Source organism: Anabrus simplex, chromosome 1 (assembly GCF_040414725.1).
Source record: "Anabrus simplex isolate iqAnaSimp1 chromosome 1, ASM4041472v1, whole genome shotgun sequence".
Lineage (NCBI taxonomy): Eukaryota > Metazoa > Arthropoda > Insecta > Orthoptera > Tettigoniidae > Anabrus > Anabrus simplex.
In genome coordinates, this window is record NC_090265.1 from 653299573 (window position 1) to 653316994 (window position 17422).

The window sequence follows — 17422 nt, forward strand, 5'->3', positions numbered from 1 at the left end:
GCTCGGATAGTCGAGCAGCTCGTCTTCTTTCTCCCAAGTCTTCCCAGCTCAAACTTTGCAACATTTTTGTAACGCTACTCTTTTGTCGGAAATCACCCAGAACAAATCGAGCTGCTTTTCTTTGGATTTTTTCCAGTTCTTGAATCAAGTAATCCTGGCAAGGGTCCCATACAGTGGAACCATATTCTAGTTGGGGTCCCACCAGAGACTTATATGCCCTCTCCTTTACATCATTACTACAACCTCTAAGTACCCTCATAACCATGTGCAGAGATCTGTACCCTTTATTTACAATCCGATTTATGTGATTACCCCAATGAAGATCTTTCCTTATATCAACACCTAGGTACTTGCAATGATCCGCAAAACGAACTTTGCAACGCCCCCATTTCCCTAGCGATATTCTAAGATGTAAAAGCATGCGCACGTAGGGAAAAACGAGGCGTGAACCGCGACTAGAAAAGGCCAGCAGAGAACAGCCTTGAGCTGGAAACGATCCTCATTATTGATGAACAAGGATATCAGTCTAAAATACAGCAATAAAATCCAAATAACATTTAAATGGAGGTTTATTGATAAAATAAGATTGAAGCAGAAAGGTAAAACTGTGATGTCAATAACATTAAAAAAAGGACAAAAGATTGTATCATAAGCATACCTCGTTCAGTGGATGTCTGAACATTATAGGGTGAATGCGGCGTTTTTACACTCTAAGATAGAAATAAATATTACCACAAACTTGCCGCCTCAAAAGTAACCAGGTTACATCATGTGCAGGTAATTATACAGCTCACACAGCCCAACTAGGTCGTTCTTTTTACGAGATTTACTTCATTCACAGCATATCCCTCTTTGCACTCATTATCAAAACAACAATAGTCATAGCTCATCCGAAAAAAGGCTCCATGCACAATGGAGGGGGAAAAAGGTAAAACAAAAACGTTAGATAATAGCACGCCAGAGAGAGAAACGTCTCTGGACCAAAGAAGTGAATTAAATCAAAAGGAGAAAACACATGCATGCACATAGCCCGACAGAATAAAAGAAAACAATCATGGCTGCCTTACAGGCAAGCAAGCGCCCGAGACAGAGACCAAGACAGAATAAGCAATACTGTACCAATAACAAACAAAAGGTACAGAAACAAAATCACAAACGAAAATACAACTGACCGATACATAGTCTTTCCACTCCCCTCACTCACACACACGCACCCAGGTTCACACACACATGCCAGCACGGCAGGCAATAGGAGCGGTAGCTCCAATTTATAAAGCAGAACACCAATTCATAGAGGGTGACTCACTGGTCACGAACTACAGGTCTCGCATTCGCCAGACAGTAGTGTGCACGACGCAAACAATAATACAAAGGGGTTGGAGGAATCCCGTACTCATAACCATCATGTCACGCGCCTCGTACGACGAGAATGAAGCTTCCAGTCGACACGGAGAGCATACACATAAATGATGGGGAAATACCATACGATGCAGTGCACATAAACAGAACCAAATTTTGAGACCCAGTTACTAACATGGCATAGTCACAAACACACTATCAGACACACGTCCCACTCATGCAGTTTGGGGCGGAAGGCGCATGCCAATTAGCTACATTAAATAGGGCGAATAGTACTAGTAAAAAACGTAAAACCAAAGTTAAACAAGAATTAACGTACCTCTAATATGAATAATCAAAATATTAAGACGCATGTTAGTATGAGCTCGGTTTGAATATATTAAACGTCCATTTATAAGATAGGAATGCAGCTCTGCTCTGTGCGGACTCCATTCTCTCATAAACAAAGCAAAGATTCCCTTTAAAGAGATAATACTCCTCGTCTCGCAAAAGGAACGATCCGTGTTTATATCAGATAGTGCTGCTCTCTCTAATACTTCATCAGAAACGCATAAATTATGCGAATTGAGGCCATAGGAAGCCATTTACATATTTGAAAAACGTCACATTTATGAACATGCCACTAGGCATGGTTCAGCTTTCATCCCATCAATGCAGTAATTAAAATTGAGGGGACTTTTATTGTTTGTGAAACTCACAACCTGACTTTTAACCACGTTTATCATCATACCATTGTCCATCCCACAACATTGTTGAGGTCGTTTTGCAGTTGCTCACAATCTTGTAACTTATTTATTACTCTATACAGAATAACATCATCCGCAAAAAGCCTTATCTCTGATTTCTATTCGTTACTCATCTATCTTCTATATATAGATAGATATAGAAGAACAATGTTTTAAAGAATATATGTGCACATAAATAGGAAAAATGAACATGCCACTAGGCATGGTTCAGCTTTCACCCCATCAGAGCAGAACTGCATTCCTATCTTATAAATGGACGTTTAATATATTCAAACCGAGCTCATACTAACATGCATTTTAATATTTTGATTATTCATATTGGAGGTACGTTAATTCTTGACACATAAACATTAACAGTTAGGCCTATACTCACAGCACTTTGTTGTTAGGATATATGCAAAATGAATTGCGATGACATTATATATATATATAAAATAAGAGTTTTGTCTGTACAGCACGCAAGAGTGATTATATTCCTCCATATAGGGTTGCGTCAGGAAGGGCATCCGGCCGTATAACAGAGCCAAATCCCCATGTGCGACACCGTTCGCACCCGCTACCGCACTGGTGTGCGAAAAATCGGTAGGAGAAGAAAGAAAGAAAGAAAGAAAGAAAGAGTTTTGTCTGTACATTGCTCATAATCTATACTAATATATAAAGAGGTAAAGTTTGTTTGTATGTAATGGCTAATCTCAGGAACTACTGTCCGTCTCCATGGCTAAATGGTTAGCGTGCTGGCCTTTGGTCGTAAGAATCCCGGGTTCGATTCCCGGCAAGGTCTGGAATTTTAACCTTAACTGGTTAATTTCTCTGCCACGGGGACTGGGTGTGTGTATCGTCTTCATCATCATTTTATCCTCATCACGACGCGCAGGTCGCCTACGGGTGTCAAATCAAAAGACCTGCACCTGGCGAGCCGAACATGTCCTCGGACACTCCCGGCACTAAAAGCCATACGCCATTTCATTTCAGGAACTACTGGACCGATTCTAAAAATGATTTCACTAATAGAAAGATACAGTATCCCCGACTGCTATAGGCTATATTTTATTTTCAAAACAATTCGAGGGTGGGGGGGGGGGGCGTGGGGAGAGATAAAAATACTAGGCTAATATTGGCGAAATATCGAATTTGTCGTACAAGGACGAGACAAAGCTCATTTTAAGCCCCTTGACGCAAAGAACAAAACTCGGTTAGCCCTACGGGCCCGGAAACCATGTTTTAAGGCCCTAAAACCAACCGTTATTGAGATATTAGCACCACACTCCCCCTGCTCTACGAATGGATAAAGAAATGAACTGCCGTAACCATGGCAACATCAGATCCATTATGCTTACAGCAGTGAGATTATCTGCAATATATCACAAAAACCTAACATGTTACAGACATAAAATAAGGTATTTGGAATCTCCTTTGAAATAAAATAACACAATTTTTTGTTTTTAGAAAAGCCACTTAAGGGGTGAGGGTTGAAAAGAAGTGAGGAAGGAGTTGAATTATTGATACGAGAATGCATATATCTCAGAAACGGAAGATGTTACAGACGTTAAAATTGGTAGGCAGTACTTGGAGTCTCTTTTAAAAATAAATGAACGCACTTTTTCTGCAAAATCCACTTAAGGGGATGAATTTTTTTAAAAATCGGGTGATATTTTAAAATGAGTATCTTCTTCTCTTCTAACTTCCCCCCACAAATATTTGGAAACATCATTTTAAAATTATCATACTTCATTTCTATGTGCAAACGTCCCATGCTATAAATCTGCCCTTCTGCTCTCCACAGCCGACTGCGTACACCGAAAAATCGATTAAGTGCATAGGTTTAATAAGAACAATGTTTTAAAGAATATATGTGCACATAAATAGAAAAAATACAGACACATAAACATTAACAGTTAGGCCTATACTCACAGCACTTTGTTGTTAGGATATATGCAAAATGAATTGCGATCACTGTCTTTTGTAATTAAAAAAAAACACCCATACATAGAACAAATAACTCCTCTTTGCCATTTCCAAAATAGTCATACATAACAAGCATAAAACAATCTGAAGTACAAATGAGACACTTCTAACATGTACACAGCTGACAGCAGTAGCAAGTGTAGTTATCTCGTCGAACCGCTAGATGGCACGCAGAAGCGATGTCGCCAGTTTCTCGCAGGAGTTTCCACTATTATCATAGTAAGCTATTTGGCGTAACGTCTTTTCTTTCTTGTACACCTTATCCAAATCACTTCTGTGACATTTCAAAAACCCACACATCCCACCTACAACAACACATCGGTATTGAAGGTTAACTGCTGTACTAAACAATAAAATATGCGTATTATATTTTAAGCCAGTTAACATATGGGTCGAGCAGGTCAGAAGATTATGAATTTAAAAATATCTGTGTCACTGGAAGAATATATATGCAAACACAATATTACTTACATTTTATTGTCACGAGGGAGGCGAAAGGAAGACCGCGCATTCTTCTCTACTTCATAGTTGCTGCAGTCAAACACAGCACATACCTTTCTCCTCATGTTGATAGGAGATATCAAGGAATAACACAGGCTACTATTTAATTATGTCAATTCACTGAAAACGCATAAATAACACCAAAAACTTCACACACAAATACACGTGCTCGTATGAGAGAATCAGTATTTCTCAGGTCTACCCGCTAGAGAGAGCTCTAATAGCTGTCCCTCGATATCTCGCTGAGTGTCGCGTATTGTCTCTACTGTATTTGCCCCTAGCCATTATGCTTCCTAACTCGTGTTTTTCTGTAGGTAGGACATGTTTTGATTGAAGCTCTGTATTTGGTTTGCGCCGCACTTTGATATTTCCGTCAGATCCAAACAAGTTAAACTTGGATTCGTCAGAAAATATCACAGAATTCCAAAATTCAATAGATTTATTGACACAACCTTTGGCGAACTGCAAGCGTTTTCTTCGGTTAACTTCCGAACCGAAATAAATGGTTTCTGTCTGGGAGAGCACCCATGAATATCAGCTGAGTTCAAAACATTCCTAACAGTTTGAGCACTGACCTGTTTGTTGGACGTTGACTGGATGTCCGATACAATCGACCCTGCACTTTTAAAGGGCTCTTTTAGTGCAAGACGAACTATGCTTCGACGCTCCCTACATGTAAGAATTCTTGGACATCCAGATGATCTGCGTTTATTGTCTGTTGTACTAGTCTCTTGAAACTTCTTGATGATTTCCCACACTGTTGTATTTATAGAAAGTTCTTTACCAATTTCACGGTAACTGTGAATGCAAGAAAACTACCTTGTTGCGGAACGACACGAAATGGTCCTTCCCCCTTCGGACTCATCGTGACCCATTCACTGGTCGTCAGACAAGTGACTGAACTGTTTGTCAACTCAAATTGCACAAATCCGGTACGTCGTACGTGTGCCGATACTTTTTTGAGCAGGAGAAACCCTTAATTTAATTGATTACATGTGTTTCAATTGTGTTGGAAAAATAGTTTAATATACAAATTATTTCCTTTAATGAGTAAGGGTTAATGGTGTACACATAATGTTCCTAGTATTTATACAATTGTATTACATGCGAAAATGTGTCTGTGCCAATACTTTTTGGTGCCAGTGTATGTATAGAACGTCTGCAATTCGCTATGAATGGAAGAACAAACTGTCCCCTGACTGTCCGGGTGACAGCATGTTATTGTTCTCAGTGTACCACATGACATCTGCAAACATCATCACTTTCATTTATGTTCCTTTTTTTTTAACAATTAAAGAATGTGAACATTTTTAAGAGTTTGCTGAAGTATTGTTAACTCGTATTTAATGTTCACTTCACTGAAAATGTGAAAGGAGATTAGCTGAGGGTATCAGGTGTTCCTTCTTTGTTCCAGGACAATGCAGGGACGGGATGCATGCAGCCGATAACTTCTTCTCCCTCATAGCGACTAATCGTGCCGCTGAGAGGACCATAGGTGTGATGAGTACGTATGCGGCTCTCAGCACCTTGTGGATTCTTGCATCATTCATCCTCCTCGGTGAGCTGAGCAACTTTCTTTTACCATTGTAATCATAATTCATAACGTTCCTATTTTACTGATATGTCAAGCTTGGTCTTGTTTACATCGAGACTTCACTCTCACCTTGTCAAATGTAAGGGAAGATGTGGCAGGTACAAATTAGGGGGAAAGTAGAGGTAAACTGCCACTGGAACCTTCAGTTAAGTATCACTGACAGGGGAAAGAGTTTTCAGATGAATGTTTGACTACTTTTAAAACACAGATTACCAACTTCTTTGGTGAAAAAAAAAAAACCAACAAAACACTGCATTAGTGTTCATGTTCAGGTAATTTTGATTGCACTCATGTGTTAATATTAAGGGCTATACTGTTTGTACCGGCATTAACACAGTTTTCATGTCAAACTGTTCCCAACCACAAAGTCTATATACAAGCGCGAGTGATAGTGGTGAGGATGATTACTGTTTTAAGAGGAATGTCATTCCACGCCGTCTCTCCACTGACAGCTTGGAACATACCGCTTAGTCGAGCAGCTCGTCTCCTTACACCCAAGTCTTCCCAGTCCAAAGTTTGCAACATTTTATTAACCCTACTCTTGTCGGAAATTAACCCATAACAAATCGTGCTGCTTTCCTGTGGAGTTATTCCAGTTCAAGTATCAAGTAATCCCGGTGTGGGTCCCATACACTGGAACCAAACGCTAATATTGGAGTGTTGCCAGAGACGTAGTCCGCCTCTGTGGTGTAGTGGTTAGCGTGATTAGCTGCCACCCCCGGAGGCCCGGGTTCGATTCCCGGCTCTGCCACGAAATTTGAAAAGTGGTACGAGGGCTGGAACGGGGTCTACTCAGCCTCGGGAGGTCAACTGAGTAGCGGTGGGTTCGATTCCCACCTCAGCCATCCTGGAAGTGGTTTTCCGTGGTTTCCCACTTCTCCTCCAGGTGAATGCCGGAATGGTACCTAACTTAAGGCCACGGCCGCTTCTTTCCCTCTTCCTTGCCTATCCCTTCCAATCTTCCCATCCCTCCACAAGGCCCCTGTTCAGCATAGCAGGTGAGGCCGCCTGGGCGAGGTACTGGCCATACTCCCCAGTTGTATCCCCCGACCAAGAGTCTGAAGCTCCAGGACACTGCCCTTGAGGCGGTAGAGGTGGGATCCCTCGCTAAGTCCGAGGGAAAAACCGAACCTGGAGGGTAAACAGATGATGATGATGATGATGATGATGCCAGAGACGTATATGCCCTCTCGCCTGTCACCCGGCGGCCCCGGGCTCTATTCCCGGCTGGGTCAGGGTTTTTTAATTTAATGATTACTATCCCTGGTTTGGGGACTGGGTGTTTGTGACGTTCTTAATCTTCCTTTCCTCACACACAACATTCCACACTACCGCCATTCCAATTACACACAGGTTAATACAATATAGTGTCAGTAAGGGCAAAAGATCCGTATGGGTCGACACCCCGAACAAATAGCATTAACGAAATTATATATGAAGAGATCTGTAACCTTTATTTACGATCTCGTTAATGTGATATCTAAGTACTTACAGTGATCCCTGTGATGTACTGTCACCCTATCACTACAGTAATTAAAACTGAGAGGACTTCTCTTCATTGCAAAACTTATAACCTGACTTTTCAAGCTTTTTACGTCGCACCGACACAGATAGGTGTTATGGCGGCGATGGATAGGAAAGGACTAGGAGTAGGACGGAAGCGTCAGTGGCCTTAATTAATTAAGGTACAGCCTCAGCATTTGCATGGTGTGAAAATGGGAAACCACGGAAAACTATCTACAGGGCTGCCAACAGTGGGGTTCGAGCCCAGTATCTCCCGAATACTTAACCTGACCTCTTTCCAGCCCTCGTACCGCTTTTCAAATTTCGTGGTAGAGCCGGGAATCGAACCCGGGCCTCCGGGGGTGGCAGCTAATCACACTAACCACTACACCACAGAGGCGGACATTGGTTACTCTGCATAGAATAACATCATCTATGATTCCTGTTCTTTACGCATTACCGTATCATTTATACTGCACATAAGGAAACAGGTAATCTCTCCGCTGACAGCTCGGAACATACCACTTAGTCGAGCAATTCTTGTCCTTACTCCCAAGTCTTCCCAGTCCCCAAGACCCCACTCTTCATCGTTACGGGATCAGATTTTGCCTCACCTATTCTAATTTTCCGAGTTCTATTTTCTATAAATTTAACCACCCATTCGCCCTCTCTTTTGTCTAGTCCAATAGCTCTCATTTTCATCAGTAATCTCCAATGACCACCACATAAAAAAGCTTCGATAGGTCGATATCGATACAGTCCATTTGACCTCCTGAATCTAAAATATCTGCTATATCTTCCTTGAATCCTACAAGTTGAGCCTCACTGGTATAACATCTCTTAAACCCGAACTGCCTTCTATCAAACCAGTTAGTAATTTTGCAAACATATCTAATATAATCAGAAATAATGCTTTCCCACAGCTAACAAGCAATGTGTGTCATGTTGACTGGCCTGTAATTATCCGCTTTATGTTCATCACCCTGCAACCTCCGTGGCTCAGGCGGCCGCGCGCCGGCCTCTCACCGCTGACTACCGTGGTTCAAATTCCGGTCACTCCATGTGAGATTTGTGCTGGACAAAGCGGAGGCAGGACAGTATTTTCTCCGGGTACTCCGGTTTTCCCTGTTATATTTCATTCCAGCAACACTCTCCAATATCATTTCATTTCACACATTTCCTATCCTCGCCGCTGGATGGGGGCTTCATTCATTTCATTCCTGACCCGGTCGAATGACTGGAAACAGGTTGTGGATTTTCATTTTTCATGTTTATCACGCAGTCATTTGTACACTGGAGTTAAAAAGGCAGATAGAGTGTGAGTCCCGTAAGGGTTGCCGTCCTTCTTGCATGCGGCGTGACGGTAAACAACTAAAATGTATCTCTATTTAATTTGGATGTGCGATCAATAGAATTGTAAGACTGAGGATACATTGTATGAAATTACATCACACACAACATATCAGGCTACACATCGAGCACCTTCCAAGCGCAGGAGCGAAAACGCATAACAACACGCCCGAACTTTTTCGGCTGGGTGGCCATCACCTTTAATCGCCTACTTAGTCGGCCCAATATAAACATAAACAGGCAGACGCCTAGTTGGCAGTCGCCTCCCCTCATCATGACCTACTGCCTCATCCCTGGCGTGGAACTTAACATTCCCGAAGACCACGTATATGAAGACCTCCAAGCAGCCAACGTTCCAGTTATAACCCCTTCAGACTACAGGACGGCCAGACCGCAGCACCATCTACTCACAGTTTAGTCCAACTAGAAGGAGACGAAGCCCAACGTCGCCTGTTCACCACCGGAGCAAACATTCATAATAAAACCTATGCAGTGGTGCCAACACCCCCCCCCCCCCAATTCATCCTGAACCAATTAAAAGCCGACCCTTATCACGTCCCCATCCTCCAAATGCCCCCATACCAGAAATCGCCCCTACCAACCTTACCTACCTTCGCAACAACAACAACAACAACAACAACAACAACAACAACAACTACTACTACTACTACTACTACTACTACTACTACTACTACCCTCACAACCATAACTCCGTCAACATGTACCCCCTCCCCAGACATAGTCACCACTGTCACAACTTACCACCCATCCCCAGTAATGTCATCATCCTGCCTGACATCATCATCCCCCCCATCCCAGCAGACCCCAGTCACCCCACCACCGCTATCTCCGCCGAACGCCGAAGTCTCACCACCAGCAAACCAACAACAGTCGCCCCCACCAGCCGTCTTCAGCTGCGTCCTGCGCGGGATATCTCCGGATATCACCGAGAAAGAAATAATCCAAGAACTATGGAAAACTGGAGTCAATGTACGTAGAGCCATAAGAATTCACAGCACCCGTGGACCTACCTTCATGATGCGCCTCCAGATGCCCAGCAAAGAAGACGCCAAGCACCTCATCAAGACCGGCGTGCAAGTATATGGTCACCGCCATCGAGTGGAGCCCTCCCACTCCCCACCCCTACCCCCACCCAACCGCCAACCATCAAACAAATCACACCGCCGCCCCCAGCCAACCCTCCCCGTGTTCCCCCCATATCCACAACAAACTCCGCTCCCTCTCCCAACTGGACCCATCTCCCTACCTCTCCAAACATACGACCTTCTTCGCCTCCTCATTCTATCTCTCCATAACATCACAACCACCCACCAGCTCCTAACCTCCCAAAGCTACCCCGGACTCTACTTCCGACCGACCTAGGCATCATACTCATTATTAAGAAATGTATCACCTCATCCATCCCTCTGAATTGTAAAACCCGTCATGCACACCCTCATAAACTCAATCCCGTAGCCATTCATTCAAATTTTCACGCCGTTTTTCCCTCTTCTTCATTTAATCCATCAGTTCTCTTCACATCTCCCTGCCCGAGCGAGAGCATCACTCTCTAGGGGCCCCGCCCCTTCAGGGTGGGGAATGCGAGAATAGTTAGTTAGTTAGTATGAAATTATAATGTTGCCTCTGTTTCCTGAACTTCCTTGTCTGTGTAAGTATATTTATGGCCAAACACAAATCAAGATTGTGTGATACAGCACTGGATCTAGCATTTTTAATGTGTCTCACTATTGATATGTGTTTCAAGATCACTAGCACATATTGCACTTTCATTACGTCCAACTTAAAAAACACAGATAGTCTACTTTTGCCTCAGAGTGTCAGAAAAAATACATTTTCTTTTCTAAGTTTCACTTTCTCAATTTGATTTAGACTATCATTTGAAGATATCACGAGAAATGTGAAAACTAGTGCGTTACACCAAACAGTACCATACACGGAAAGAACGCAGTTAATTGCATCTCTTTCATCAGCATACCAACGCAAACAGTGCAAATCAGTGACGGACTGATGTAATACTGAAATGTGAATCATGAACCATGAGGTCAATATGATGGGTAATCCCCGAGTAGGAACCCACTTCATATTGCATAGTTACCAGTTGGGCGAATGATAATAATGTGTATAAGTTGTCCGCCTCTGTGGTGTAGTGGTTAGCGTGATTAGCTGCCACCCCCGGAGGCCCGGGTTCGATTCCCGGCTCTGCCACGAAATTTGAAAAGTGGTACGAGGGCTGGAACGGGGTCCACTCAGCCTCGGGAGGTCAACTGAGTAGAGTTGGGTTCGATTCCCACCTCAGCCATCCTGGAAGTGGTTTTCCGTGGTTTCCCACTTCTCCTCCAGGCGAATGCCGGGATGGTACCTAACTTAAGGCCACGGCCGCTTCCTTCCCTCTTCCTTGCCTATCCCTTCCAATCTTCCCATCCCTCCACTGTTCAGCATAGCAGGTGAGGCCGCCTGGGCGAGGTACTGGTCATTCTCCCCAGTTGTATCCCCCGACCAAGAGTCTGAAGCTCCAGGACACTGCCCTCGAGGCGGTAGAGGTGGGATCCCTCGCTGAGTCCGAGGGAAAAGCCGAACCTGGAGGGTAAACAGATGATGATGATGATGATGATGATGATAAGTTTATTATAATTATGTTATTTTCTTCTCGTTTAGGGCCATTAGAGACCAAGTCAAGTAAGTTTAAGGCATTTTTGGAAGCCTTTTTTGCAGCCCAAAAACATCGCATTCTTTCTCTGACCGCCTGCTTTCTCTCTTCTGTCCAGCCGGTGTTCAGCTTTTGCTCATCGTGGAAACCCTTAAAGTTGTTGATCACTGATCTGTATTTTGATCGGTTAGAGAAGTCGTCCTGATTCAGTCACATGCTCTTCCTCAGTCACATGCTCTTGAGTCCTTTCTTACTTCCTTGTACCATTTATCCGAGACGTTAGTCGGGCTCCATCCATCCTGAACACATGTCCGTAGAACAGAACTTCAGTCGTCGTTTCCTTATTGACTCCATCAGCCGTTCGTTACCCTGAATAGCTCTTCTCTTCCTCGGAGTCTACACTGTCCATCTGTTATCTTAGGACCCATTATTTTTGCGAAGGATCTTGCGCTCATACTTTTCTCAGTCCAGCATTTCCAGTCATTCTGAGACATTCACTGTGTTATAGTGCCTGAGTTTAGCTTTCCTTGAGACTGCATAGGGCCTGCGCCCTACGAAAAGCTGCGGCCTTCTCTCGCCTGCTGTTAGCTTCTTTCTCATTACTTTTCATCTGCACTATCTTACCAAGATATCTGAAACTGTCCATTTTTTTGTCGCACTCTGTTGCTAGGTAGGGGCTGCCTGGCCGAGGCGGTAAAGGCGTGCTCTGTTCGCCCGGAAGGACGCGGGTTCGAATCCCCGTCAGGAAGTCGTAAAATTTAAGAAACGAGATTTCCACTTTCGGAGGTGCACATGGCCCTGAGGTTCAATCAGCCTACACCAAAAATGAGTACCAGGTTAATTACTGGGGTCAAAGGCGGCCGAACGTAGAGCTAACCACTCTATCCTATCAAGTTCCGAGAGCCTTCATGGCCTGTACGGAGATGACTTTGCTTTGCTTTGCTGTTGTTAGGTGTTAAGGCGCTGTTCGGATATTGGTTATGAACTTTATTTTCTCGAAAGAAATTTGGAGGGCAGCTTTCTCTGCTTGCTCTTTCAGCATGTTTATTTGTTCCACAGCTGTCTTTGTTTCTTGACAGGATTGCCAGGTCATCAGCGAAGGCACGGCAGTTGACTCTCATGCCGTTTTATGCTATTATTTATAATATTTTCATTTTTGCTTCAAAACGCACACCAATTATTATTATTATTATTATTATTATTATTATTATTATTATTATTATTATTATTATTATTATTATTATTATTACCAGAAAGGTAAGTTAGTTCACAAGAAATATAATCAATAACATAACATCCAGGGTTGGCTTTTCCCTCGGACTCAGCGAGGGCTCCCACCTCTACCGCGTCAAGGGCAGCGTCCTGGAGCGTGAGACCTTGGTTCGGGGATACAACTGGAGAGGAAGACAAATACCTCACCCAAGCTGCCTCATCTGCGGGAACGAAGCGGCCTTGGCTTTCAGTTAGGTAACATCGCGGCATTTGCCTGGAGAAGAAGTGGGAAACCACGGAAAACCACTTCGAAGAAGGCTGAGGTGGGAAACGAACCCCCTCTACTCAGTTGACGTCCCGAGGCCGTTCCGGTACCACATTTCAAATTTCGTGTCAGAGTCGGGAATCGAACCCGGGCCTCCGGGGATGGCAGCTAATCACACTAACCACTATACCACAGAGGCGGACCCGTTTTTATTTACTCCATATTATTCATTTATTGACGTAGCAATCGCCCACTTCTATATAATTCATCTCTCCCTCTGTATTTATCATCAACCACTTGTTAATTGTACTGAATTGACTATCTAACTTGTCATTTATTCAGAAGTATAACGAATGTTATACGGGCCCGCCTGCAAACATTTTCGGGCCCCCTCAAATTAAATGTAAAACCTATGAATAAAATCAAACTTGAGCCAGCGTTATGGCCTCTGCAGCTATTTTTGTGCGGATGGGAGCATATTGGCCTGGAGCTGTTGTATCTTGACCAAATATGGTTTCATCGGGCTCATGATATGGTTGTTTATTTATTTTTCAGAAATGTATTTCTTTCTTGCCTTACTTGACCTTTTGTTTTCCTTGACTTGACTCTCTGTATTTTGTTGAAAATGAAAATGGAGGCTGTTTTAATTGGGACGGCATTCTTAGCTTATAAAGGCTACTTTTATCGTTTTAAATACGATACGCCGAGCTCTTGCCTTCTCCAGGCGATTGGTTTTATTCATATATCCACAGGACTCGAGGTAATTATGTTGTTAATAGTCCGATAGCCTGGTTTTAGTGGTTCGTATCCTACTGAGTCTTTTATTTTGAAACGATTGCCATAAGTATTCTCGGGATGTGTGTTGATTACATATTTTATTGGTTTTTTAAATGACTCGAGCCTGATTCATTTTGGTTTTGTTTTATGAGTGATTTTCTTTCCTTGAATGATAATGGGAATGATTAGTAGCATGCATCCCTTATGCTGTGTATGTGGTGGAGTGGATCCAGTGTGTGTTTTGAGACCGTGCTACGAAGTGCATATGTGGGAGTGATATAATCGCTCGTAACTAGAGGTCTTGTTGTTATAACGTCTGTCGTACGCACCTCATGTCAGCACAAGAGTCTACTGTAGGGAGATGTTCGGGTGATTGCACTAGGGTTTCGTAAAAGGCCTCTGATAGTAGACCCTTCACACTGGTCTTTTATTCTGACCAGACTATTGAACGTTTGGTTTCCCGGTTTACTTGTAGTGTGACGTGTTGTCACCAAGGTAGTGCTCCTCTCACGGTTTGGAATTTTGGGTCTGTGAAGGCGTGCGTGTGTGATCGATGATTTGTACGGGACGTATACCGCTGTTCGGATCCCCTAGATTTTATTTAAAAGTTAATTTAATTCTTATTGCTGGCACATATCGCCATTTTATTGGTTTGTTCTTAAGATTTGTTTACTCTTTTCCTTTAATTCTTATTTTTTTTTGGGTCTTTCGGTCATACCTTTACGTCAGCTAGGCCTATGTGTTTTATTCTTTTGTTCCTTAAGATTTCTTGGGGGACTGTTAGCAAGAAAATAATGTACTACCGTGTTTTGCGGAAAAGATACAAAAATATTTATCTTTGACTAAAAGTTACGTCTGTAAAAATGGAAAAGGTCCACGGTTTTGGTTCAAACCTGTCAAACATCCCTTATAAACAGAATTACCACGAACCTAAAACATATATAATGCATTTAAATCAGTATGGTTGTTCGGTTTGGAATAGAGGTCTACAGAACTGTTTTCGTGGAAATTGCTGTGAGTAATCTCCATTAATATTATAATTGCCATTTATGTTTTTTCTTACGAGGGTCATAAATTAATTTTATTTCTATGATTACAAATAAACCATTTACTTCATTTTAACTCTTGTTGATGTTAAGCTGATTGCCTCTTTGCTTGTTCTCTTTGACTTTCGATGCTCAGTTTCAGTTCCAGACTATTTCTGTCTGTCGGATCCATTGGATAACTTGTATTTCATTTGGGCATAAACTATTCTTACGTTTCCACTGCACGGCGTTTCTGCTTAATATATGATAATTATTGAAGTTTCCTCAATAGTCTTTTTCTTTGATATTTTATTGTGTAGGAGGGGATTAGTACAAACTCCACGGCGCAACAGCCCTGAAGGGCCATGGTCTACCAAGCGACCGCAAACCTATGCATTACTAATAATAATTCAATCACAGCAGGGAGAAGTAATGCAATATATTGTCAATTAATGTAATCAAAGAGATTCATTATTGTTAGATTTCAGAGAAAAATATTTAATGGGTCTTATAATTGCACGCGAGTTTAGAGTAGTGGTGGCAAACTGTCGATAATAATAGCCATCGATATGTTCCGATATTATGAGCTCTATTATCGATAGTAATCGATAGTTTTCAAAAAGTGGAACGAATCATATCATTATGCCTGAAAATAGAACATTTATTGAACACAATCCACAAAAAAATCAACAGAAAGCACAACTATTTCATGCCATGTAATTTTTGAAATTCAAATCGGAATCACTCATAAATCTCTTCAGTGGCACGTCCGAGACATTCTCGGGCTGCACGCGCTTGCCCATAACGTAACCGACCGAGAAATTCACGTTCAGCTGCAGAGTTCATTTTGCGATCGCCCGACATTTTCTCGGCTATTGATGTCTTAGGAAAAATGTTTTACGGCATTCTCAGCAAACGGCAGGAGAGTTTTCAGTTGCTTTCATGAAGTCTTTGATCTAAAATGTGCCTTATCTTCACTCGCCTACATACAGTCTCTGACAACATATGAACCTCATTTTTTGTCCCGTACTGGCATCACATCAACTAAGGTTAGGTTGAATGGAGAATCCCACCTTCCAAAATGCTAAATAGTCTTTCTGCCGGCATTGAAGTCGCAGGTACGCGGACTTACTTAAATGCAAACCTATGAATTGGAACAAACACCTCACCAGTTAACTGCAAACAGCTGTACAATTTCTGTTAGCGCGAAAAATAAGCCAACGAGGGAAAAAAACTATCATTGATTGTTGATAATAGACAACTGCTATGATTTTGACGATAGTGGTCGTTATCGGTAACTATCGATAGCACTATCGATAGTTTTCCGCCTCTAGCTTAGAGTTGATGCCATCCTGGTCAGAACATCCAATTGTTGTCATCAACTCATCAGTTACTGTACATCACAGGGAAATTAAAACGACCAATCTACATTCCCTCACAGGCTTACAGGATGGGTATACTGGGACGATAGGTCTCTGATAAGCCTTCCAAAAATTATATGAACTCGTGCTCTGCATGTGTAAATGAGTCATGCATTCAAACGCATAGATTAGTACTGTATATTACATCACGCACCGACGCGATTACGCGAAGCGCAATGCTAGTGTTTACTTGACTTCTTGTATTCACAAAGACGCACACACGAAATGCTGTCAATTGTGTACACTGTTTTTATTTACGAATCTCTCTCTCTCACACACACACACTCTCTCTCTCTCTCTCTCTATATATATATATATATATATATATACTGAAATTCAAGTTAAGAGCTTAGGAAAAGTATCCTTCCGCACACGAGCACGTCCCCTGTTTCCCCTTCCCGTCTCGTCACGGTTCTCCATCTCCGCCACAACCAGCTTATCATTAACGCCGTGCGTCCATCTGACAAGTACAGTACTTCATTCTGAAATAGTGAAGCATCAAACGAAATCACTGCCTTTCACATAGCTGTACTTTGATTACGTACCATACCTATTTATTCCTCCATTGACCATATAAAACCTACAGATTACTGACGAATTCCGAGGCAAGAGAAGCAAGAATTATTTTTGTTTCATAATGCAATTTGTGTGAGGCACATGGAGACTTACAACATAAGTATACGATTCCGTTCTCATGCAACGACTGTCAGTGGCAGTTTCTCACAGTTAAAAAAGCTGAAAAACCCACCGGTGAGTGGGATTGCAAAATACAATGTTTCCAGGAATGTTGTAAATATTGTAGTCTCGTCATTCGGAAGGTAAAAACGAACTCATGATCCTCTCATGACAACATTTCTGTAGGTAGAGTGCGGTTGCGAATATAAAGTAAAGTACACATTATTATTATTATTATTATCGAATACGCCAAAGATCCTATTCCCATACCGTGTTAAGGCCCTTCCTGTTTTATTTACGGCGAGTGCTGAGCTGACACATCGTTCTTTCCCTGGAGACTTGGATTTTCCATTTCAAGCGA

General features: G+C 42.4%; 1 protein-coding gene across 1 annotated transcript in view; it reads left to right on the forward strand.

The window, feature by feature from the left end:
- LOC136871695 (uncharacterized) overlaps positions 1 to 17422 on the forward strand; it is a 106100-nt gene that overhangs the window by 16400 nt on the left and 72278 nt on the right. Inside the window, exon 3 of the mRNA XM_067145214.2 lies at positions 5986 to 6129. Within this exon, the coding sequence (XP_067001315.2) occupies positions 5986 to 6129 (144 nt within the window). The remainder of the gene's footprint in view (positions 1 to 5985; positions 6130 to 17422) is intronic.